We start from the raw sequence: 24298 nt of genomic DNA, 5'->3' as shown, positions 1-24298 counted from the left end.
CCATGGTCTGGGTCTCCCATAGGAACGATAAAGAAAAGTAGTTAGGAGTGTTCAAATCAAGAAATTGATAAGGGTGCCCATACTTATGCACCTGCCAAATTTTGTTTAAATGCGGATTGCACATTTTCTGTTAGTACAATAAACCTCATTTCACTCCAGAAATATTACTCAGTCCATCAGTTATTAGATATATGAAACTGAAATAGCTGTTGCAAAAACCCAAATTGTTCTAAAGAAAAAAGGTTAACATTAATAGGGGTGCCCAAACTTTTTCATATGACTGTACCTGCCCCAATGTAGCTCAATAGTAAAATAACAAGAAAAAGGCAAAATAAGCCGGATAACCCCTTTAAGACATTTTTGGGGGTATACCCACCTCTGTTGTTGGCTTTTGTTTCAGTAAATTGTTTGAGATGAGGAAATCACCATTGTATGTTTCTACTTAAAATGCCCTACTGTCATGATAATATATCACTGTAGCGTGAACATTTTACATAAATTTCAGCCAAAAGCCAAATATCCCAAACTTTGTGAGTAGCGTATGACTCTGTAATACAATGTACAGTAGTCAGTTTGCAGCTTGTATAACAGTGTAAATTTGGTGTCCTCTAAATAACACACAGCCATTAATGTCTAAACCATTGGCAACAAAAGTGAGCACACCCCTAAGCGAAAATGGCCAAATTATGACTAAAGTGTGAATATTTTGTGTGGCCACTATTATTTTCCAGCACAACCTTAATCCTCTTGGGCATGGAGGTCACTAGAGCTTCACAGGAGCCGCTGGATCTTCTCCATCCTCCATGACTACATCACAGAGCTGGTGGATGTTAGAGACCTTGCGCTCCTCCACCTCACGTTTGAGGAGGCCCCACAGATGCTCAATAGGGTTTAGGTCTGGAGACGATTGGTCAGTCCAGCACCTTTACCTTCAGTTTCTTTAGCGAGGCAGTGGTGATCTTGGAGATGTTTGGGGCTGTTATGCTGGAATACTGCCCTGCCGCCCAGTTTTCAAAGGGAGGGGACCATGCTCTTCTTCAGTATGTCACAGTAAAGGTTGGCATTCATGGTTCCCTTAATGAACTGTAGCTCCCAACAGTCAGCAAGACTCATGCAGCCCCAAACCATGACACTCCCACCACCATGCTTGACAGTAGACAGGACAGACTTGTCTTTGTCCTCCTTAAACACTTGACACCATCTGAACCAAATAAGTTTATTTTTTTCCCTCATCAGACCACAGGAGATGGTTCCAGTAATCCATGTCCTTATTCTGCTTGTCTTCAGCAAACTGTGGGCTTTGTTGTGCATAATCTTTAGAAGAGGCTTCTTTCTGGAATAGCAGCCATGCAGACCAATGTGATGCAGTGTATGGTGTGAGCACTGACAGGAGGACCCCACCACCCCTGTAACCTCTACAGCAATGCTAATAGCACTCATAAGTTGGCTTTGAAAAGACGACCTCTGGATATGACGCTGAGCACGTGCACTCAACTTCTTTGGTCGTCCGTGGTGAGACCAGTTCTGAGTGGATCCTGTCTTGTTAAACCTCTGTATGGTCTTGGCCACCGTGTTGCAGCTCAGTGTCAGGGTGATGACAATCTTCTTATAGCCTCGGCCATCTTTATGTAGACCAACAATTCTTTATTTCAGATCCTCAGAGAATTCTTTGCCATGAGGAGCCATGTTGAGCTTCCAGTGACCAGTATGATAGAGTGTGAACGATAACACCAAATGTAACACCCCTGCTCCCTATTCACACCTGAGACCTTGTAACGCTAATGAGTCACATGACACTGGGGGAGGGATGGCTAATTGGGCACAATTTGGCCATTTTCAATTAGGGGTGTACTCACTTTTGTTGCCAGCAGTTTAGTCATTAATGGATGTGTGTTGAGTTATTTAGAGGACACCAAATTTACACTGTTATACAAGCTGCACACTGACACTGTACATTGTATCACAGGGTCAGATCTTCAGTGATGTTCCATGAAAAGATAAAATATTTACAAAAATGTGAGGTGCGTACTCACTTTTGTGATATATAAGGTTGGTATAGCTGTAATCGTTCTGTTGAACTGTCCTGACAAATCATAATGCCGGGTTATTTTTACGTTACAGTGAACCCTAAAGACAAAACACAAAAAGCCAAATCTGCTTTTTTTCTCCCAATTTACTTGAATTTTTTCCCCGTTTTCTGGTATATTGTAGGGTAAAGTGAATGGGATCATTCAAAACTACAATTCGTCTCGCAAAGAAAAGATCTCATACAATTAAGTTGACAAAAAGAAAAAAAGTTATGGAACTCAGAAGAAAACAAAACAAACAAAAAAAAAAAAAAAAACACATCTGAATAACAAAAATTTTCTGCATCCTTAAGGGGTCTAGGTCTCCGCCACACTAAATGCAAAATTCTATGTGTGGTGGAAAACTAACACTTAACATCTCCCTGAAAACACCATCCCCACTGTCACACATGGTGGAGGCAGCATCCTGCTGTGGAGAGACTTTTCTTCAGCAGAGGCAGGGAAGCTGGTTCTGGTTAGAGTTGATGGGAAGATGCATGGTGCTAAATACAGGGCAATCAGAGAGGAAAACCTCTTAGAGACTGGAAAAGACTTTAGACTGGGGTGTATGTTCACCTTCCAGCCGGACAATGACCCTAAACATCCTGGTTTATATCAAAGCACATTCATGTGTGTGAACGGCCCAGTCACAGTCCAGACCGAAATCCCATTGAGAATCTAGGAATGACTTTGACATCTCCATCCAATCTCACTGAGTGAGAACAAAGAAAAATGGGAAAAAATCTCAGCCTCCAGATGTGCCAAGCTGGTAGAGACTTACACCAAAAGACCTACAGCAGTGATTGCACCAAAAAGGTGGTCGTACAAAGTATAGACTCGGGGCTGAATACAAATGCACATCACAATTTTCATATTTATATTTTTAAAATATGTAGAAAACCTTGTACCATTTCCTTTACACTTCACAAATACTTGCTACTCACACACAGTATATATTATATAGTGTATATACACAAATACAACACACACATGTACATTGCATACATACACATATAGCTATACATTATATACATTCAAATATACACATACTATACATATAAACACACATATGCAATATATACACATTCATTACATACAGATGCACACATACAGTACATTATAAACATACAGATGCACACATATACAGTACATTATATACATGCACACATATACAGTACATTATATACATGCACACATATACAGTTAATTACCGTATTTTTCGGACCATAAGGCTACTTTCACACATCCGGTTTGAGCAGTGCAGCTCAATCCGGCTGTGAAAACTATGCAACGGATGCGGCGAAAACACCGCATCCGTTGCATACGTTTTGACATGCGGCCCGTCCGTTTTTTTCCGGTTGCGGCATGCTACTGAGCATGCGCAGTGGAAAAAACCGCATGCGGCGACCGGATGCGTTTTTTTCCGCATCCGGCCTCCATAGGCATGCATTGAAAAATGTGCCGCAGCGGCCGGATGTGGCGCGATGCGGTGGTTTTTGCCGGAGCAAAAACGTTCGATCCGGCCGCGGCATCGGCTAAATCTGCCGCATGCGGCAAAAACCGGACCGAACGCAAGCCCCTGCGGCACAATACGGCACTAATGTAAGTCTATGCAAAAAAAAAACGCAGCCGGCGTTACAAAAGCCGGTTGCGGTTTTTCTGCAGAACGCCGTATTGTGCAGCAGAGCTAAAATCCGGATGTGTGAAAGTAGCCTTAGACACACTTTTTTCCCCCCAAATGTTGGAGGAAAGTTGGGGGTGCGTCTTATGGTCTGACTATAGGGCTGCGGCCAGGAATGAGGGTGATGCGGTGGAGCGGGCCATCGGGGGCATGAGCAGGCTATAGCAGCGCCTGTCGTGACCACGTGGGCCCGCTCATTTCATATGCACGCCCATCCTCCTGCCCATCATCTCTCAGCGAAACCAGCGCTGACAGGTGGGCAGGGGGTGCGCGCATAATTAACAGCCAGCCGTGATCACCCCTGGCAACTACAGCCTGGAGTGATCATGTGCGGCTGTATTCACTACCCCCGTGCATCATCATCAGCGCGGGGTGCAGGAATAAGTACGGCATACTCACCGGACACTTCGGTGCAGCACGTGATCTCCTCCAGTCTGCCGGTCAGCTGATCTGTGTAGAAAGCAGTGAGCACAGCGTTGACGTCATCGCTGGGCGCCGCTAGTCACGCAGGTCAGCTGACCGGCAGACTGGAGGAGATCGCGTGCTGCAGGGAAGTGACCGGTGATGGCTCCACACAGGTAAGCGGTGCTGCTGACGCCACAGACAGGGGGAGGAGTGATGCTGCATGGAGCGAGGAAAGGTGAGTATAAACGTTTATTGTTTTTTGTGTGATACAGGATACATGCCGTATAGGAGCATGGGGTAATATAGGAGCACGGGGTACTATAGGAGCACGGGGCCATATAGGAGCACGGGGCCATATAGGAGCACGGGGCCATATAGGAGCACGGGGCCATATAGGAGCACGGGGCCATATAGGAGCACGGGGCCATATAGGAGCACGGGGCCATATAGGAGCACGGGGCCATATAGGAGCACGGGGCCATATAGCAGGATGAGGGTATATTGCAGCATGGGGCCATATAGCAGGATGGGGGTATATAGCAGGATGGGGGTATATAGCAGGATGGGGGTATATAGCAGGATGGGGGTATATAGCAGGATGGGGGTATATAGCAGGGTGGGGGTATATAGCAGGATGGGGGTATATAGCAGGATGGGGGCATATAGCAGGATGGGGGCATATAGCAGGATGGGGGCATATACCAGGATGGGGGCATATACCAGGATGGGGTACCTTAGCAGAGAATTTGGGGACATTACCCCCATAATAGTGTCAGCAGCAGATCTTCACTCCATAACAGTGTGTCATGACCACATTTTTTGCTTAAAATTTTTTTTTCCTATTTTCCTCCTCTAAAACCAGGGTGCGTCTTATGGTCCGGTGCGTCTTATAGTCCGAAAAATACAGTATATACATACACACATATATGCAGACATACACATTATATACATACACATATTAATGCACACATATACATTATATACATACCCATATAGATGCACACATATACAATATATATACATACAGATGCACACACATATACAGTACATTATATAGATGCACACATCAATACACATCAAACACAGCATACATTATATACATACATTATATAGATATTCATATAAGTTATATACATAGACAAATAGGTACAAACATACATTATATACATAAACATATAGATGCACACATATACCTTATATACATACACATATAGATGCACACATATACATTATATACATACACATATAGATGCACACATATACATTACATACCCACACATATACATGCACAGTGTGCATGTATATGTGTGTATAAAATGTATATGTGTGCATTGCACACACATAGATGCGCACATATTACACACACATATACAGTACATATAAAATCTATATATACACACATATAGATGCACACATACACTATATACATACACATATAGATGCACACATATACATTACATACACATACATGCACACTTATACATTATATACACACACACATATATACATGCACACTTATACAGTACATTATACACACACATAGATGCACACTTAAACATTATATACACACATATAGATTATATACACACATATACAGTATATTATATAGATGCACACATATACATTATATACATACAAAGAGATGCACACATATATAATATATACATACACCTATAGATGCACACTTGTACATTATATACACACACATATAGATGCACACATATACATTACATATATACATGCACATATATACAGTACATTATATACACACACATATACTGTAGATGCACACATATACATACAGTGTAGCGGCCGCACCGCGCAGTCTCCGCCTCCCAACACCAAACTACATGCAGCCGAACTGCCAACTCAACATCAGAGATTTGCCAGCTGGAAGCCACACCTACCCCCGTCAGGTGATTAGATGACGGCACCACGTGACCATACCATATAGATCCGCTCGGATCGACCGGTCGCCATCTTTGTTGTGGTCAACTTTTCATTTTTACACCACTAGTAACGTCCTAAAGCTTTAATATGAGAGAAGTACCATTAAGTAGTAAAATATTAAATACTAGTCTGGCGCACAGCTTCATTTGGCAATGCTAATTTGTAAAATGGTATTTACTGAACGATATCTGCCCTCAGAAAACAAGGCGCAGTCGAAGGCCCCCTCCCCTGATTCTACAAATAACGGAATACTGTAGAATATTGTAGCTCGGATTATAAGACCTGTTCCTTTATTAGACGAGTGTCAGCCATAGGTCAGTATAGTGCAATGCTCTGACTCGTCCGGCAGTCGCCCCCTCCGGTCAGGCAGTGAGAGGGACAGCCCCGGGGGCCTGTGTTGGCTGACGCTGCTCGGTGCTCTAGTGTTTCCGGATCGGGAGAGCCGACTCCGAGCAGCTGCCATCATGTTGGACATATTCGCTTCCATCCCCACCCAGATGGTGAGCGGGGGTCCTGCGGCGTCAGTATTGGGGGAGGGGGAGGTCAGCCGTGCCTGGGCATCACCATGGCCGCCGGTACCCAGGCTTAGCCGGCATTATAACCTGCAGGACCGGATAACACTACACAATACTGTCCAGAGCAAAGCACTCAGGTCAACAGGGGCGAGCACTGCGGGACTGCACACTACAAGCCGCACACATCATGTGCAATATCTCACACCTGATGAGGCTGGTGTACTTGCCTTGAACATCCACCTAACTTTGGCACTTTGACAGTTAATCTCTTAATGGGGTTGTGAGCTACTGGACAAGTCCTGATTTACCACTTTAGGGCCCCATAGAATATAAAAACCATGTTCTCCTCCCACAGGTAATGTTCCCTGCGGGCGATGGCTCTGTAATGTGACCACTGCAGCCGATCATTATTCCTGCATTGATAACATCTATTCTGATCCAGAGCGGGGTTGGCAGCAACTGACTGGCTGCAGCGGTCTCGTCCTACTGCAAGGCTTGGTGCATGTTCTTTTTTTTATGGTCAAAGCAGGTTGGCAGCAAATGATTGGCTGCAGCGGTCATGTCACCCAGCAACACATGGTGCATGTAGTCCTTTTTTTGGGGGGGGGGGAATGATGACAGAGCAGTTGTACGTCTTGCATATTTTGTATTTTATCAATTATTTATTATGGGATATTATCTGTTCAGATGGTTGAAAAACAAAACCTGTGTGTATTAGTAACCCTTTGTTGCCCGTACTGTGTCTCCGCCCTGTGTGGGGAAATTGGCTGTCCAAGAATAGTCTACCCGGACGGTCTACCCCAATGTGCCGCCTGTCTGCCCGGACCCCTGTGTAATCTGCAGCACATCTCACCTTACCTTTCTTTCTTTTTTTGTATTTACAGGACTATAAAGGTCAAAAACTTGCCGAACAGATATTTCAAGGGATTATCCTATTTTCTGCAGTAAGTATTATTACTCCACTCCTAAGACTAAGATTTCCTATTAATACTTATTTTAAAAAATCAAGATTGATAAAATTGTGCAGATCACACAGCTCCCTGAAAGGAGCACCATAATGACGCTTCGTTTAAGGGAGAGGACAGAAGCTGCAGTCACTGCCACAGACTCTGCCCCTGCTTTGATGACGCTTCGTTTCAGGGAGAGGACAGAAGCTGCAGTCACTGCCACAGACTCTGCCCCTGCTTTGATGACGCTTTGTTTCAGGGAGAGCACAGAAGCTGCAGTCACTGCCACAGACTCTGCCCCTGCTCTGACGCTTCATTTCAGGGAGAGGACAGAAGCTGCAGTCACTGCCACAGACTCTGCCCCTGCTTTGATGACGCTTTGTTTCAGGGAGAGCACAGAAGCTGAAGTCACTGCCACAGACTCTGCCCCTGCTCTGATGGCGCTTCATTTCAGGGAGAGGACAGAAGCTGCAGTCACTGCCACAGACTCTGCCCCTGCTTTGATGACGCTTTGTTTCAGGGAGAGCACAGAAGCTGCAGTCACTGCCACAGACTCTGCCCCTGCTCTGATGGTGCTTCGTTTCAGGGAGAGGACAGAAGCTGCAGTCACTGCCACAGACTCTGCCCCTGCTCTGATGGTGCTTCGTTTTAGGGAGAGGACAGAAGCTGCAGTCACTGCCACAGACTCTGCCCCTGCTCTGATGACGCTTCGTTTCAGGGAGAGCACAGAAGCTGAAGTCACTGCCACAGACTCTGCCCCTGCTCTGATGGCGCTTCATTTCAGGGAGAGGACAGAAGCTGCAGTCACTGCCACAGACTCTGCCCCTGCTTTGATGACGCTTCGTTTCAGGGAGAGCACAGAAGCTGCAGTCACTGCCACAGACTCTGCCCCTGCTCTGATGGCGCTTCATTTCAGGGAGAGGACAGAAGCTGCAGTCACTGCCACAGACTCTGCCCCTGCTTTGATGACGCTTTGTTTCAGGGAGAGCACAGAAGCTGAAGTCACTGCCACAGACTCTGCCCCTGCTCTGATGGCGCTTCATTTCAGGGAGAGGACAGAAGCTGCAGTCACTGCCACAGACTCTGCCCCTGCTTTGATGACGCTTTGTTTCAGGGAGAGCACAGAAGCTGCAGTCACTGCCACAGACTCTGCCCCTGCTCTGATGGTGCTTCGTTTCAGGGAGAGGACAGAAGCTGCAGTCACTGCCACAGACTCTACCCCTGCTTTGATGACGCTTCGTTTTAGGGAGAGGACAGAAGCTGCAGTCACTGCCACAGACTCTGCCCCTGCTCTGATGATGCTTCGTTTCAGGGAGAGGACAGAAGCTGCAGTCACTGACACAGACTCTGCCCCTGCTCTGATGACGCTTCGTTTCAGGGAGAGCACAGAAGCTGAAGTCACTGCCACAGACTCTGCCCCTGCTCTGATGGCGCTTCATTTCAGGGAGAGGACAGAAGCTGCAGTCACTGCCACAGACTCTGCCCCTGCTTTGATGACGCTTTGTTTCAGGGAGAGCACAGAAGCTGCAGTCACTGCCACAGACTCTGCCCCTGCTCTGATGGCGCTTCGTTTCAGGGAGAGGACAGAAGCTGCAGTCACTGCCACAGACTCTGCCCCTGCTTTGATGACGCGTCGTTTCAGGGAGAGGACAGAAGCTGCAGTCACTGCCACAGACTCTGCCCCTGCTCTGATGACGCTTCGTTTCAGGAAGAGGACAGAAGCTGCAGTCACTGCCACAGACTCTACTTTTGCTTTGATGATGCTTGGTTTGAGGGAGAGGACAGAAGCTGTCATCACTGCCACAAATTCTGCCCCCTGCTCTGATGACACTTTGTTTAGCCCAGCATACACTGGGATTCTCAAACAAAGTGTCATCAGACAGGAAATAGAAAAAAAATAGAATAGCAGTGTAGTTATGCAACGTTGGGGAATTTCTAATACAAGTATATTTGAAAATAACTTAGATTATAACATCAAATAGTGATGTAAAAGAAATTTCCTTTTGCCTTCGGACCACCCCTTTTAATTACAGCCCCTCTCTCTATCCCCATACAAATTTGAAATGTTGGCAGTACTATATCCGGCTTATGACAATAGGTGCTGATCTGCAGATGTCACTGCACTTTACTATTGAGCTCTGCTCCGTGTTGTATCCCCCAGTTCTGATAAGAGCTGATCGGAAAGATGAAGCTAATCAATCCATATTAGCTGCACAGAAAACCCCTAAAGAGGACCTGTTGCTAGGTTAGAAGTGGATCCTTTTTGCTCTTTATTCCTACTGGTACTCTGCACCAACAGCTGTCATATGACAAAGCCCATTATACTCTATGGAAAGCTGAGGAGCAGGGAGAGGAACCAAGCAAAGGGAGACACAGAGAGATCCTGGTGAGCTTTCTAACAAGTCTTTTACCTCCATCCAGTGCTGAGTTCATAACTAAACTGATCACTATTGCGGCTGCTTATCTCTGTGCTGGACTCCCTCTCTGCGCAGTGCTGTGTGTGGCAGATCACAGCAGCTCATCTCTATCCACCAGCTCAGAGGGGATTGTAGATCCACATATAGCACAGAAGGGAAAGCTGGTGAGAATGCAGGATATAAGGTATATAGTGGGCAGATATGGTGTTATTCCTCATGTACACACAGAATAGCTTATTCCTTTGAAGTACAGTTACCTTTTTAACCCCTTCTTTATTTCCCCCCCTCTTTTACAGGTGATCGGCTTCATCTATGGCTATGTGATTGAGCAGTTTGGCTGGACGGTGTACATAGTAATCGCAGGATTTGCGGTGTCTTGCTTGGTATGTAGTTTTAAGAAGGGAATATTTATTTTTTGTTTTTTCACATCAGGTTTTCTTCTGTTCTGATTGGGTATTGGTGGTCTTCCATCTCCATGGACTTTGGCATTTATGAATTACACTGCCAGCGTACATCCACATTAAAGGGGTTGTCTACAACTAGGACCACCCCCGTTTCCCCCAGGTAAAATAATAAAGCCTATACTCACCTCCCATATCGGCGGCCATCCAGCAGCGCTGAGGCTTACGTGACATTACGTGAGCCCATCCAATAAGCATCAGCTTCTGGCTTCCCGCCTTCGGACCAAACGAGCATTCAACAGGAAGTGAGCTCACTTCCTGTTGATTAACTCATTTGGTCCGAAGGTGGGAAGCCAGAAGCTGATTGGATGGTGGATTCGCATAATGTCACATAAGCCCCAGCACCGCTGGAAGGCCGCCAATATGGGAGGGGAGTATTATTTTACCTTCAGCGACATGTGGAATCAGAAGCGGTTGTCCTATTAGTGGAGAACCCCTTTAACTGCTGTGGCAATATCTCCACCAAACTGCGTGTTTCCTTGCAGTCATGCCACTGATTTCCCTGAACTCAGCCTTAGCTATTCATCGAGCATCCACAGTGTAAAGGGAATCTGTCCCTAGGTTTTTGCTGCCCCATCTGAGAACATATAAAAATAGCAACAAAAAGAGGAATAAATATCCTCCAAAATATCCTGCTAGAGTACTAGTTTTTGGCCTGGGCACTTTACAGCTGCAGCCCTATCTTTAATTTTTGGAGAATATTTATTCTTCTTTTTGTTGCTATATTTATATATAGTGTAGGGACCTACAAGCCTGAGGTTCCCGTGATGAGGGTTGTAGGTAGGTAGGCTTACGTTTTATGGCCATAACACCAACTAAAACCTCATATTTCTTTATCGTTCCTTTGGGAGACCCATACCATGGGTGTTTAGCTTCTGCCTCCGGAGGACACACAAAGTACTACACTTAAAAGTGTAGCTCCTCCCTCTGAGCTTATACACCCCCTGGTAGCCAGTCCCAGCCAGTTTATTGCTTTGTGTCAGGAGGCATACATCCACACATGCATTCTCATCTGATTTGTTTGACGTTTGGAAAGAGTTTGAAGAAAAGCGGGTCCATGTCTGGACTCCCGGCATGTCCCTTCTCACCCCACTGTGTCGGCGGTGTTGTTAAGGTTGATTTACAAGGCTGCAGCCTTACATGCCGCGCTCCTTCACCATCCCTTCTGGGCTCTGGCTTGAAGTGGGAGCCAGCACGGTCTCCATGCCTGGCAGGAGTCTTGTCTCCATCCACAGCCCCTTGAGGATTCTGTTGGACTGGAGCACTCATCCCCAGGGACATGGCCCTGCGTCTCAGCAGCTAAGTACCTGAGACGTTTATGTTGGGGGTCCCGGTTCTTTATTGTAAGGGGAGAGTATGCTGTATGTGATTGTTTTAACTTTTCCGGCGGATTCTCTAGCTTTTGCCTGAGAACCGCGCCGATGGTGCCTGCTTGTCGGCCTCGCCGCTTAAATTTAGGCCCTGGCTTCGCCGGAGGCCTAGTTTCATTTTCCTGCCCTCGCATGTCACTCATGCAGAGGGACAGGTTCGGCTCCTCCCGGCGGCCGTTCTACACAGGGGAGGGACACTCCCCACTGCTGGGGCGTCCCTCCTTCCCTGCAGGTCTCTATAGCCCTCCAGTTCCCGCTCTTTTATAGGAACGCCCCCTAGTCATTTCTCAGGCAGAGTTCACTCTGCTCTGGGACATCCTGCATTCTGCATCTCTGCTGAGGTGCTGCGACTGGGGGACCGGGCTTCGGGATCTGGAGGGCACACAACACCGCGCTCAGCGGTCTGGTAAGCCACAGCCGGTCTCCGGTTGTGGACCTTTGTATACCAGCAGCATGTCTCACACAAGGAGCAAGGCCCAGTGGTCTCTCAGGCTGCTGCTGCACCTGTGATTGAACCCCCGGCCTGGGTAGAGTCCTTTTCTAGGTCCATATCCCAGTCATTTGCTGAGTCCATGGGACGTTTGTCCAGGACTTTGATGAATATGCATCAGCCCCTCTCACAGGGTGCCTCTAATACTCTTGACAGAGGACTCCTATCCTCTGACCTCCGTCCATCAGAGCTCACGGAGGATTCATCATCTGATCCCAGACCCCGTCCTTCTAAGAGAAGGCGCAGGGTTTCCTCCCCCTCCCCATCCCACGGCTCTGTCTCAAGAGCTGACTCTCTAGATGAGGAGGATGCCCTCACTGGGGGCTCGGAGGCTATGCATCCCATCGATTTCTCTGAGGGTGACTCGGATCTTAGTGATTTGATTGCTTCTATTAATTCTGTGCTGGATCTCAATCCACCAGTGTCAGAGGAGCAACTCTCTTTGGCAGAAAAACATCAGTTTACCTCGCCTAAGAGAGTGAAGAGTGTGTTCTTTAACCACTCCAGTTTTCAGACCAAACCCAGGGCCTGCCCTGACAAACGCTTTCCAAAGCGTGGTTCTGATGACCGGTTTCCATTTCCACCTGAGGTGGTCAAGAAGTGGTCTCACTCCCCAAAGGTAGACCGTCCGGTGTCTAGGGTCTCAGCCCGTACCGTTGTGTCGGTGGCTGACGGCACCTCACTTAAGGATTCCACTGACCGTCAGATTGACCTTCTGGCCAAATCTGTGTATGAAGCTGCGGGGGCCGCGTTCTCCCCGTCTTTTGCAGCAGTGTGGGCTCTCAAAGCCATCTCTGCTTCTCTAGAGGAGATGCATTCCCTCACCAAGGAATCTATGCCTGAGATGGTTACCTTAACTGCTCAGGCTTCAGCTTTTTCATCCTATGCCATGTCTGCCATGCTAGAGGCTGCTCACCGCACTGCGGTGGCTTCAGCCAATTCTCTTGTTATCCGCAGGATTTTGTGGCTTCGAGAGTGGAAGGCAGATGCTTCTTCCAAGAAGTTTCTTGCTGGGCTCCCTTTTGCTGGTTCACGGCTGTTTGGTGAACAGCTGGATGAAATCATTAAAGTAGCTACTGGCGGGAAGAGTACTTCCATGCCACAAACCAAGACCAGGAAACCCGCCCAGGGTAGGAATCAATCGAGGTTTCGTTCCTTTCGTTCCTCCAACTGGTCATCCTCTAAGCCTTCCGCCTCGTCCGCTAACTCAGCCAAGGATCAGAAATCCAACTGGCGCCCAAAAGCGCGTCCGCAGAAGACCGCAGGAGGTTCTGCCACTAAGGCAGCTTCCTCATGACTCTCGGCCCGCTCCAGCCACGTCCTTAGTCGGTGGCAGGCTCTCCCACTTTGGCGACGCTTGGTTAAAGCAAGTCTCCGATCAGTGGGTGAGAGACATCATATCTCACGGCTACAGGATAGAATTCTCTTCCAGCCCTCCAAACAGATTTTTTCTCTCAACTCCCCCCTGCTCCAAGGCTGCCACCTTCTCGCAGGCCGTGGCGTCCTTGCAGGCAAACGGAGTGATTGTCCCAGTTCCCGCTCAGGAACGGTTCAGAGGTTTTTACTCAAATCTCTTCCTAGTTCCAAAAAAGGACGGTACCTTCCGGCCCATCCTGGATCTCAAGCTTCTCAACAAGCATGTCCGGGTGCGGCATTTTCGCATGGAGTCTCTGCGATCAGTCATTGCCTCTATGACCCAAGGGGAGTTCCTGGCGTCCATCGACATCAGAGATGCCTATCTACATGTGCCAATCGCAGTGTCACATCAGCGTTGGTTACGTTTTGCGATAGGAGAGGATCATTTCCAATTCGTGGCTCTCCCCTTCGGGTTAGCCACGGCCCCTCGGGTATTCACCAAGGTCATGGCGGCAGTGATTGCGGTCCTGCACCTCCAGGGGTTAGCAGTGCTTCCTTATCTGGACGACCTTCTGGTCAAGGGTACATCCAGCGCAGACTGTCAGCGGAGTGTTTCGCTCACTCTCGCCACCCTAGCCCAATTCGGGTGGATTGTCAATCTTCCCAAATCCACTCTGACTCCGACCCAGAGTCTCACGTACCTAGGGATGCAGTTCGAGACTTTGCCGGCACTTGTGAAGTTGCCCTTAATCAAACAGCAGTCTCTCCGGCTAGCGGTGCGCTCTCTCCTGAGGCCCCGCCGTTATTCCCTCAGGCGCCTGATGCAGGTGCTGGGTCAAATGGTGGCCTCCATGGAGGCGGTTCCCTTTGCCCAGTTCCATCTGCATCCTCTGCAGCTGGACATTCTCCGCTGTTGGGACAAGCGGCCTTCCTCCTTACAGAGGTTAGTGGCTCTGTCGCCACGGACCAGGAGCTCTCTTCAGTGGTGGCTTCGACCCCTCTCCCTGTCCCAAGGGCGCTCCTTCCTGACTCCGTCCTGGGTGATTCTCACCACGGATGCCAGCCTTTCCGGCTGGGTAGCGGTACAGCTCCACCACAGAGCACAAGGCACTTGGACTCCGTCCGAGTCAGCCCTTTCAATCAATGTGCTGGAAACCAGAGCTGTTCTTCTAGCTCTCCTAGCTTTTCACCACCTGTTGGCGGGCAGGCACATTCGAGTCCAGTCAGACAACGCGACAGCGGTTGCCTACATCAATCACCAAGGCGGGACACGCAGCCGCCTGGCAATGTTGGAAGTCCAACGCATTCTTCAATGGGCGGAGGACTCCAAGTCCACCATATCCGCAGTCCACATCCCTGGCGTAGAAAACTGGGAGGCAGATTATCTCAGCCGTCAATCCGTGGACGGTGGCGAGTGGTCCCTGCACCCGGCAGTGTTTCAGTCAATCTGCCGCAAGTGGGGCACTCCGGACGTGGACCTAATGGCATCCCGTCACAACAACAAGGTTCCGGTTTACGTGGCTCGCTCCCACGATCCTCAGGCATTCGCCGTGGACGCTCTGGTTCAAGACTGGTCCCAGTTTCGTCTGTCCTACGTGTTTCCCCCTCTAGCTCTCTTGCCCAGAGTCCTGCGCAAGATCAGAATGGAGGGCCGTCGAGTCATTCTCATTGCACCGGACTGGCCCAGGCGAGCTTGGTATCCGGACCTGCTCCAACTGTCCGTGGAGATGCCGTGGCATCTTCCGGACTGTCCAGACCTGCTCTCGCAAGGTCCGTTTTTCCGCCCGAATTCTGCGGCACTCAAATTGACGGCGTGGCTCTTGAGTCCTGGATTTTGACGGCTTCTGGTATTCCTCCTGAAGTCATCTCCACTATGACTCGGGCCCGTAAGTCTTCCTCCGTCAAGATCTGTCACAGCACTTGGAAAATTTTCCTGTCCTGGTGTCGCTCTTCCGGCCATCCTCCTTGGCCATTCTCGTTGCCGACCCTTCTGTCTTTTTTACAGTCCGGTCTGCAGCTAGGACTGTCCCTCAACTCTCTCAAGGGACAAGTCTCAGCTCTCAGTGCTGTTCCAGCGGCGTCTCGCCCGGCTGGCTCAGGTCCGCACCTTCATGCAAGTTGCGTCTCACATCATTCCGCCTTATCGGCGGCCCTTGGATCCCTGGGACCTTAACTTGGTCCTCACGGTATTGCAGAAACCCCCTTTCGAGCCCCTTAGGGAGGTTTCTTTGTATCGTCTTTCTCAAAATGTGGCCTTTCTAGTTGCTATAACTTCTCTCAGGAGAGTCTCTGATTTGGCTGCGCTCTCCTCGGAGTCACCTTTTTTGGTTTTTCACCAAGACAAGGTAGTTCTCCGTCCGACCCCGGACTTTCTTCCTAAGGTGGTCTCTCCCTTCCACCTTAACCAGGATATTTCCTTGCCTTCCTTCTGTCTGGCCCCTGTTCATCGCTTTGAGAAAGCGCTGCATACTCTAGATCTGGTGCGTGCTCTCTGGATTTGTGTCTCGCACCGCTGCGCTTAGGCGGTGCACCTCTCTTTTTGTGCTAACCACAGGTCAGCGCAAGGGTCTCTCTGCTTCTAAGCCGACCTTGGCCCGTTGGATTAGATCGACCATTTCGGACGCCTACCAGAGTACTCAGGTGCCTCCCCCGCCGGGGATCAAAGCACACTCGACCAGAGCTGTCGGTGCCTCTTGGGCTTTTAGGCACCAGGCTACGGCTCAACAAGTCTGTCAGGCTGCCACTTGGACTAGCCTGCATACCTTTTCGAAGCACTACCAAGTGCATGCTCATGCTTCAGCAGATGCGAGCTTGGGCAGACGCATCCTTCAGGCGGCTGTCGCCCACTTGTGAAGTTAGGCTCCGCCTACTTCTTAGTTTTTCTGTTTATTCCCACCCAGGGACTGCTTTGGAACGTCGCATGCTCTGGGTCTCCCAAAGGAACGATAAAGAAAAAGAGAATTTTGTTACTTACCGTAAATTCTTTTTCTTATAGTTCCGTATTGGGAGACCGAGCTCCCTCCCTGTTGCCTGTTGCCAATTTTTTTGTTCCGTGTGTTATCACCGGCTGTTGTCGTGGACAGAGTCTCCGGTTGTTCCGGTTCTTACTCGGTTCTACTTGTGGGTGGCTATTCTCCTTCAGCTTTTGCACTAAACTGGCTGGGACTGGCTACCAGGGGGTGTATAAGCTCAGAGGGAGAAGCTACACTTTTAAGTGTAGTACTTTGTGTGTCCTCCGGAGGCAGAAGCTAAACACCCAAGGTCTGGGTCTCCCAATACGGAACTATAAGAAAAAGAATTTACGGTAAGTAACAAAATTCTCTTTTTTGCACAGGATGCAGCCAGGCCCCTTTCTGTTAGGCCTTGCATATTAGTGTTCCTGTCCCTGTATGATGCACAGGTGGAGTACGGCTTGGCAGCCCGCCTGATCTAATAGTATGGGCGTCCCCTAATAGGCTGCGGGCTTGTGACTGTTCATCTGCATGTGTGAACAGCGCTCTATGCAAGCCATCAGTGTGCAGTTTTATCATCCAGCAATCGCCCTCCTCCATTCCATGGAGGTGTGTGTGTGATTTGTTCCTCCTGCACCTGTTATGGCTCCACTTAATGGGGGTTTAGCTGTATCCTGGCAGAGTACTAGTTTTTGGCCTGGGCGATGTACACACTGCAGCCCTATCTTTACTGTACGTAATAACCCATCTGAGAACAACATGATATAGGGGAAAAGACCCTGATTCCAGCAATGTCATTTACTGGGCTGCTTGCTGCAGTTATGATAAAATGATTGTTTTCTCTGCTGCATATCTAGAAGTTTTCTGAATACTGAGCCCTGTATAACCCCACCCCCACCACTGATTTGCAACTTTCTGACTATGCACAGTGTACACAGAAAGCTGCCAATCAGTGCTGTGGGTGGCATTATATAGAGGTCATGAATATGGAAGACTACCTGGCAGCAGGGTTACTAGTCCTCCAGTGCTAAGCTCCTGCTGATAAAATTGTTGTTTCTTTGACGCTCCATTGGGAGACCCAGACAATTGGGTGTATAGCTTCTGCCTCCGGAGGCCACACAAAGTATTACACTTTAAAAGTGTAACCCCTCCCCTCTGCCTATACACCCTCCCGTGCATCACGGGCTCCTCAGTTTTATGCTTTGTGTGGAAGGAGGCACACATCCACTCATGCATTCTCAACTTAGTTATGTCGGTTGGAAGAAAAGAGGGCCCCCACGGGGCCCCCCGGCATGTTCCCTTCTCACCCCACTATGTCGGCGGTGCTGTTAAGGTTGAGGTACCCATTGCGGGTACAAAGGCCGGAGCCTCATGCCGTTTTCCTTCACCATCCCTTAGCGGCTCTGGGAGAAGTGGGATCCTGACCAGTCATCCAGTTACTGGGACCGTGCTCCCTCCGCAGCCCCTGTGGGAATCTGCCGGACAGGAGTCTGTTTATCCTCAGGGACCGAGCCCTGCATCTCTAAGGTACTCTGTGTCCCCATGGGGGCTGTGCATGGAGCGCCTTCATCCCGGACGCTGCAGCAGCTGCTGATTTGAGAAGACCGCCGGACTTCCGCGCCGACCGCGCCTGCTTGTCGGCCGCGGTCTTAAATTTAGTCCCCGGCTTCATTGCGGCCTAGTAGCTAAAATCCCGCCCCCGGGCCTGCCTGTCAGGGGTAAGGGCGGGACGGACGGCCTGACGTCGGCTGTGAGGGCCGGAGCATCCTGTATGTTTCCTCCCCCCCCCTCACTGATCACTGTGGGGACCCCAGATTCCCGCACTTTTTTAGCGCCGCCCACGGCTCCACTCCTCCCTAGAGAGCTCCGGCAGCCATTTTTTTGGCATTCTGCCGGTGGAGGATTACCTGAAAAGAGCTCTGCAACTCTGGGAGACCTAAGGCAGGGAATCTGGAGGACACACGCTCCGCTTTTTAGCGGTCGGTAAGCCACACCGGTCACCCGGTGCTGGTCCCCTTAGGGTGCCGGAATAGATACTATATATTTATATATTTCTGTTCGGTCGGGCTGCATACCCCTTCCCATATACCCTCAGTGATCACTCTCCTAGGAGACAACAGCATGTCGTCCACAAGGAGCAAGGGTGCCAAGGCACAGGGTTATTTTGCGACCTGTACCTCTTGTGCGGCTAAGTTACCTGCGGGTTCCACCTACCCTCACTGTGAGCAATGCTCGACCCCTGTTATGCTTGCTCAGCCGGAGCCTCGGTCACTAGTGGGACCCTCGGCTCAGGTAGACCCCCCTGCTCCCCAGGTCCAGGCGGCAGGGACAGAGTTTGCCGTTTTTGCTGAAAAACTCTCTGAGTCTCTTTCACAATCCATGGCTCAGTCTATGGACAAATGGTCTGCCAAGCTGCTAGAAGCTCTGCAGTCCAGACCGGTCCTTACACAGGCCCCGGGCCCTGTTGGGTCGTCGCCTCCAGGCCCCTCTCTGTCCGCGCCGCAGCGCGCCCCCAGGGGGGGCCCTAGGTCTCACGTGGAGGACTCCTGCCCGGACCACAGTCCCAGACCGGCTAAGCGGGCTCGCTGGGAATCTTCCCCGACTTCTTCACGCTGCTCGGGTTCCCAGCTTGAGGACTCTGGAGGACGAGGCGGACGTCGCAGCTCAGGGCTCTGAACCTGACGTTGCTCTCAATCTTGATACACCTGAAGGGGACGCCATAGTAAATGACCTTATCTCGTCCATCAACCAGGTGTTAGATCTATCTTCCCCGCCGCCACCTGTAGAGGAGTCGACTTCTCAGCAGGAGAAACACCAGTTTCGGTTCCCTAAACGTACACGGAGTGCATTTTTCGATCACTCTAACTTCAGAGATGCTGTCCAGAAGCCCAGAGCGGTTCCGGACAAGCGCTTTACGAAGCGCCTTACTGACACACGTTACCCCTTCCCCTCTGACGTAGTTAAGGGTTGGGCTTAATGTCCCAAGGTGGATCCTCCAGTCTCTAGATTGGCGGCTAGATTTGTGGTATCGGTTGCAGATGGCTTATCGCTAAAAGATGCCACTGACAGGCAGATAGAGCTCCTAGTGAAATCCATCTATGAAGCCACGGGTGCGTCTTTTGCCCCGGCTTTTGCAGCCGTGTGGGCACTACAAGCTATCTCAGCTTGTCGGGCTGAGATTAATGCTGTTACACGTAATTCTGCTCCGCAGGTTGCGTCTTTGACTTCTCAGGCGTCAGCCTTTTCTTCCTACGCCATGAACGCAGTTCTAGACTCTGCTAGCCGTACAGCGGTGGCATCCGCTAATTCTGTGGCAGTCCGCAGGGCCATGTGGCTGCGCGAATGGAAGGCAGACTCGGCTTCCAAGAAGTTCTTAACCGGTTTGCCGTTTTCTGGCGACCGATTGTTTGGCGAACGATTGGATGAGATTATTAAGGAATCCAAGGGAAAGGACCCCTCCTTACCCCAGTCCAAACCGAAGAGACCTCAGCAACGGAAAATACAAGCGAGGTTTCGGTCCTTTCGTCCCTCCGCCAAGCCCCAGTCCTCTTCGTCCAACAGGCCGGAGAAAGGCCAGAGGAACTCCTATGCGTGGCGGGCTAAGTCACGCCCCCAAAAACCCGCCGGAGGCAATGCCTCCAAGGCGGCCTCTTCATGACTCTCGGCATCCCCGAACCGCATCCTCAGTCGGTGGCAGGCTCTCCCGCTTTTGCGACGCCTGGTGGCCACATGTTCAAGACCGATGGGTGAGAGACATTCTGTCTCACGGTTACAGGATAGAGTTCAGCTCTCGTCCCCCGACTCGTTTCTTCAGAACCTCTCCGCCCCCCGCGCGGGCCGATGCACTTTTTCAGGCAGTGGACGCTCTGAAGACAGAAGGAGTTGTGACCCCTGTTCCCCCCCCAGGAACATGGTCGCGGCTTTTACTCCAACTTGTTCGTGGTGCCAAAGAAGGGCGGTTCATTCCGTCCCGTTCTGGACCTCAAACTACTCAACAGACATGTGAGCACTAGACGGTTTCGGATGGAATCTCTCCGCTCGGTCATCGCATCGATGTCACAAGGAGACTTCCTAGCATCGATCGACATCAAGGATGCTTATCTCCATGTGCCGATCGCACCCGAACATCAACGTTTTTTGCGTTTCGCCATCGGGGACGAACACCTTCAGTTCGTGGCATTGCCTTTCGGCCTGGCGACAGCCCCACGGGTGTTCACCAAGGTCATGGCATCCGTTGTGGCGGTCCTACACTCTCAGGGCCACTCGGTGATTCCCTACTTAGACGATCTTCTAGTCAGGGCGCCTTCTCAGATGGCGTGTCAAAACAGCCTTACCGTCGCTCTGGCGACGCCACAGCAGTTCGGGTGGATCATCAACTTCCCAAAATCCAAGTTGACACCGACCCAATCACTGACTTGCCTCGGGATGGAGTTTCATACTCAGTCAGCGGTAGTCATGCTACCGCTGGACAAACAGCTTTCTCTGCAGGCAGGGGTGCAATCTCTTCTTCGGGGTCAGTCACACCCCTTGAGGCGCCTCATGCACTTCCTGGGGAAGATGGTGGCAGCGATGGAGGCAGTGCCCTTCGCGCAATTCCATCTGCGGCCACTCCAGTGGGACATTCTCCGCAAATGGGAGAGGAGGTCGACTTCCCTCGACAGGAACGTCTCTCTTTCCCTTGCAACCAAGACGTCACTTTAGTGGTGGCTCCTTCCCAACTCTCTGTCGCAGGGAAAATCCTTCCTACCCCCAACCTGGGCTGTGGTCACCACGGACGCGAGCCTGTCAGGGTGGGGGGCGGTATTTCTCCACCACAGGGCGCAGGGAACCTGGACTCCGATAGAGTCATCCCTTCAGATCAATATTCTGGAGATAAGGGCAGTGTATCTAGCCCTATTGGCTTTTCATCGGTGACTGGAGGGCAGGCAGATCCGTATCCAGTCGGACAACGCCACTGCCGTCGCATACATCAACCACCAAGGCGGCACTCGCAGTCGTCAAGCCTTCCAGGAAGTCCGACAGATTCTGCAGTGGGTGGAAGCCACAGCTTCCACCATCTCCGCAGTTCATATCCCGGGCGTAGAAAACTGAGAAGCAGATTTTCTCAGTCGTCAGGGCATGGACGCGGGGGAATGGTCTCTTCACCCAGACGTGTTTCGAGAGATCTGTCGCCGCTGGGGAACGCCGGACGTCGATCTCATGGCGTCACGGCACAACAACAAAGTCCCGGCATTCATGGCCCGGTCTCAAGATCACAGAGCTCTGGCGGCGGACGCATTAGTTCAGGATTGGTCGCAGTTTCGACTGCCTTATGTATTTCCTCCTCTGGCGATGCTGCCCAGAGTGCTGCGAAAAATCAGGTCCGACTGTCGTCGCGCCATTCTCGTCGCTCCAGATTGGCCGAGGCGGTCGTGGTACCCGGATCTGTGGCATCTCACGGTGGGTCAACCGTGGGCGCTCCCAGACCGTCCAGACTTGCTGTCACAAGGGCCGTTTTTCCATCTGAATTCTGTGGCCCTCAACCTGACTTTGTGGCCATTGAGTCCTGGCTCCTAGCGTCCTCAGGGTTATCTCAAGATGTCATTGCCACCATGAGACAGGCCAGGAAACCAACGTCCGCCAAGATCTATCACAGGTCTTGGAGGATCTTCTTATCCTGGTGCTCTGATAATGGTTTTACTCCCTGGCCTTTTGCCTTACCCACTTTTCTTTCATTCCTTCAATCCGGAATGGACAAGGGTTTGTCTCTCGGCTCTCTCAAGGGACAAGTATCGGCGCTATCCGTATTTTTTCAAAAGCGTCTAGCCAGACTTCCGCAGGTCCGCACGTTCCTGCAGGGAGTTTGCCACATAGTCCCACCTTACAAGCGTCCGCTGGAACCCTGGGACCTTAACAGGGTGCTAACGGCTCTTCAGAAACCACCTTTCGAGCCGCTGCGGGATGTCTCTTTATCACATCTTTCGCAGAAGGTGGCATTTCTAGTGGCAGTTACATCGCTCCGTAGAGTGTCGGAGATGGCAGCGCTGTCATGCAAAGCCCCCTTCCTGGTTTTTCACCAGGATAAGGTGGTTCTGCGTCCTGTTCCGGAATTTCTCCCTAAGGTGGTATCTCCTTTTCATCTCAATCAGGATATCTCCTTACCTTCATTTTGCCCTAATCCAATTCACCAATGTGAAAAGGATTTGCACTCATTAGATCTTGTGAGAGCACTCCGGTTCTACGTGTCTCGCACGGCGCCCCTGCGCCGTTCAGATGCGCTCTTTGTCCTTGTCGCTGGCCAGCGTAAGGGTTCGCAGGCTTCCAAGTCAACCTTGGCTCGGTGGATCAAGGAACCGATTCTTGAAGCCTACCGTTCTTCTGGGCTTCCGCTTCCTTCAGGGCTGAAAGCCCACTCTACCAGAGCCGTGGGTGCGTCCTGGGCATTGCGGCACCGGGCTACGGCTCAGCAGGTGTGTCAGGCAGCTACCTGGTCTAGTCTGCACACTTTCACGAAACACTATCAGGTGCATACCTATGCTTCGGCAGACGCCAGTCTAGGTAGGCGAGTCCTTCAGGCGGCGGTTGCCCACCTGTAGGAAGGGGTCGTTTTAGGCTCTTTTTATCGAGGTATTCTTTTACCCACCCAGGGACTGCTTTTGGACGTCCCAATTGTCTGGGTCTCCCAATGGAGCGACAAAGAAGGGAATTTTGTTTACTTACCGTAAATTCCTTTTCTTCTAGCTCCTATTGGGAGACCCAGCACCCGCCCCTGTTCCCTTCGGGCTGTTGTTCTTTTGTGTTCACATATTGTACATGTTGAATTGTTCTTTTGGTTCATGGTTTTCAGTTCTCCGAACATCCTTCGGATTGAATTTACCTTAGACCAATTTATAAGTTTCCTCCTTCCTGCTTTTGCACCAAAACTGAGGAGCCCGTGATGCACGGGAGGGTGTATAGGCAGAGGGGAGGGGTTACACTTTTTAAAGTGTAATACTTTGTGTGGCCTCCGGAGGCAGAAGCTATACACCCAATTGTCTGGGTCTCCCAATAGGAGCTAGAAGAAAAGGAATTTACGGTAAGTAAACAAAATTCCCTTCTTTGCTCACAACTAGAGCAAGTAGCCCAGTAAGTGACACATCACCGGAATTAGGGTCTCTGTCTCTACATTATCCAACACAGTAAGATCATCAGTAGTCTTTTCTTTTGTTTAGAGACTTTTATAGCTCATCTCCACACATACAGCCACACATTTCCTACCACGGTTTCATCTTGGGCATCAGTTTTGCCTTCATTAGCTTTTTACCACTGACCTCTCAGATGAATGCATGACATAAAGAAGAACACCGACTACAGATTGTCCCCTTGTATTACAGCTAACTCTTCCTCCGTGGCCCGTGTATCGCCGCAATCCACTGAAGTGGCTGCCGGTGCAGGACTCTGGTACAGATGACAAGAAACAGCAGGAGAAAAAATCCAAGAAGCACAAATAACTGCCCCTCCCCCTAAAGCCATGACCACCCATTCGGAGGACCACCTATGGAAAACGGACTTGATTGGTTTTCTGCTAAGCAGAACATTGTGGGGACGGGGTTTGTGTTCCAGATATTGTCTTAAATGTCCAATAAAAATGCTGAACTGTTACTTGTTTCACAATTTAACACGTTGTTGTGGTGGTTTTTTTTTTGGTTTTTTTTTATCTTCTGCTGTCCG

At 50.0% G+C, this 24298-nt stretch overlaps 2 protein-coding genes across 2 annotated transcripts in view; one reads left to right on the top strand and one right to left on the bottom strand.

Moving 5' to 3' along the window:
- GLT8D1 (glycosyltransferase 8 domain containing 1) overlaps nt 1-6041 on the bottom strand; it is a 59226-nt gene extending 53185 nt beyond the window's left edge. The window contains exon 1 of the mRNA XM_075321735.1: nt 5955-6041. The gene's annotated coding sequence lies outside the window, so the exon portion shown is untranslated. The remainder of the gene's footprint in view (nt 1-5954) is intronic.
- Nucleotides 6042-6494: 453 nt separating this feature from the next.
- SPCS1 (signal peptidase complex subunit 1) lies at nt 6495-24246 on the top strand. The gene is made up of 4 exons (XM_075320823.1): nt 6495-6602; nt 7502-7561; nt 10278-10364; nt 23962-24246. The coding sequence occupies exons 1-4, from the start codon at nt 6567-6569 to the stop codon at nt 24076-24078; spliced, it is 300 nt and encodes a 99-aa protein (XP_075176938.1). The 5' UTR covers nt 6495-6566; the 3' UTR covers nt 24079-24246.
- The last annotated feature ends 52 nt before the right edge of the window (nt 24247-24298 follow it).

This window comes from Anomaloglossus baeobatrachus, chromosome 8 (genome assembly GCF_048569485.1).
Source record: "Anomaloglossus baeobatrachus isolate aAnoBae1 chromosome 8, aAnoBae1.hap1, whole genome shotgun sequence".
NCBI classification, from domain to species: domain Eukaryota; kingdom Metazoa; phylum Chordata; class Amphibia; order Anura; family Aromobatidae; genus Anomaloglossus; species Anomaloglossus baeobatrachus.
This window is presented reverse-complemented; position numbering and strand designations above follow the sequence as displayed.

Bases quoted from the DNA above. Each gene is read 5' to 3' on its own strand.
- SPCS1 (XM_075320823.1), top strand. From the start codon at position 6,567: ATGTTGGACATATTCGCTTCCATCCCCACCCAGATG. The intron at 6,603-7,501 runs GTGAGCGGGGGT...TTGTATTTACAG, and splicing joins CTTCCATCCCCACCCAGATG to GACTATAAAGGTCAAAAACT. The intron at 10,365-23,961 runs GTATGTAGTTTT...CTTGTATTACAG, and splicing joins GATTTGCGGTGTCTTGCTTG to CTAACTCTTCCTCCGTGGCC.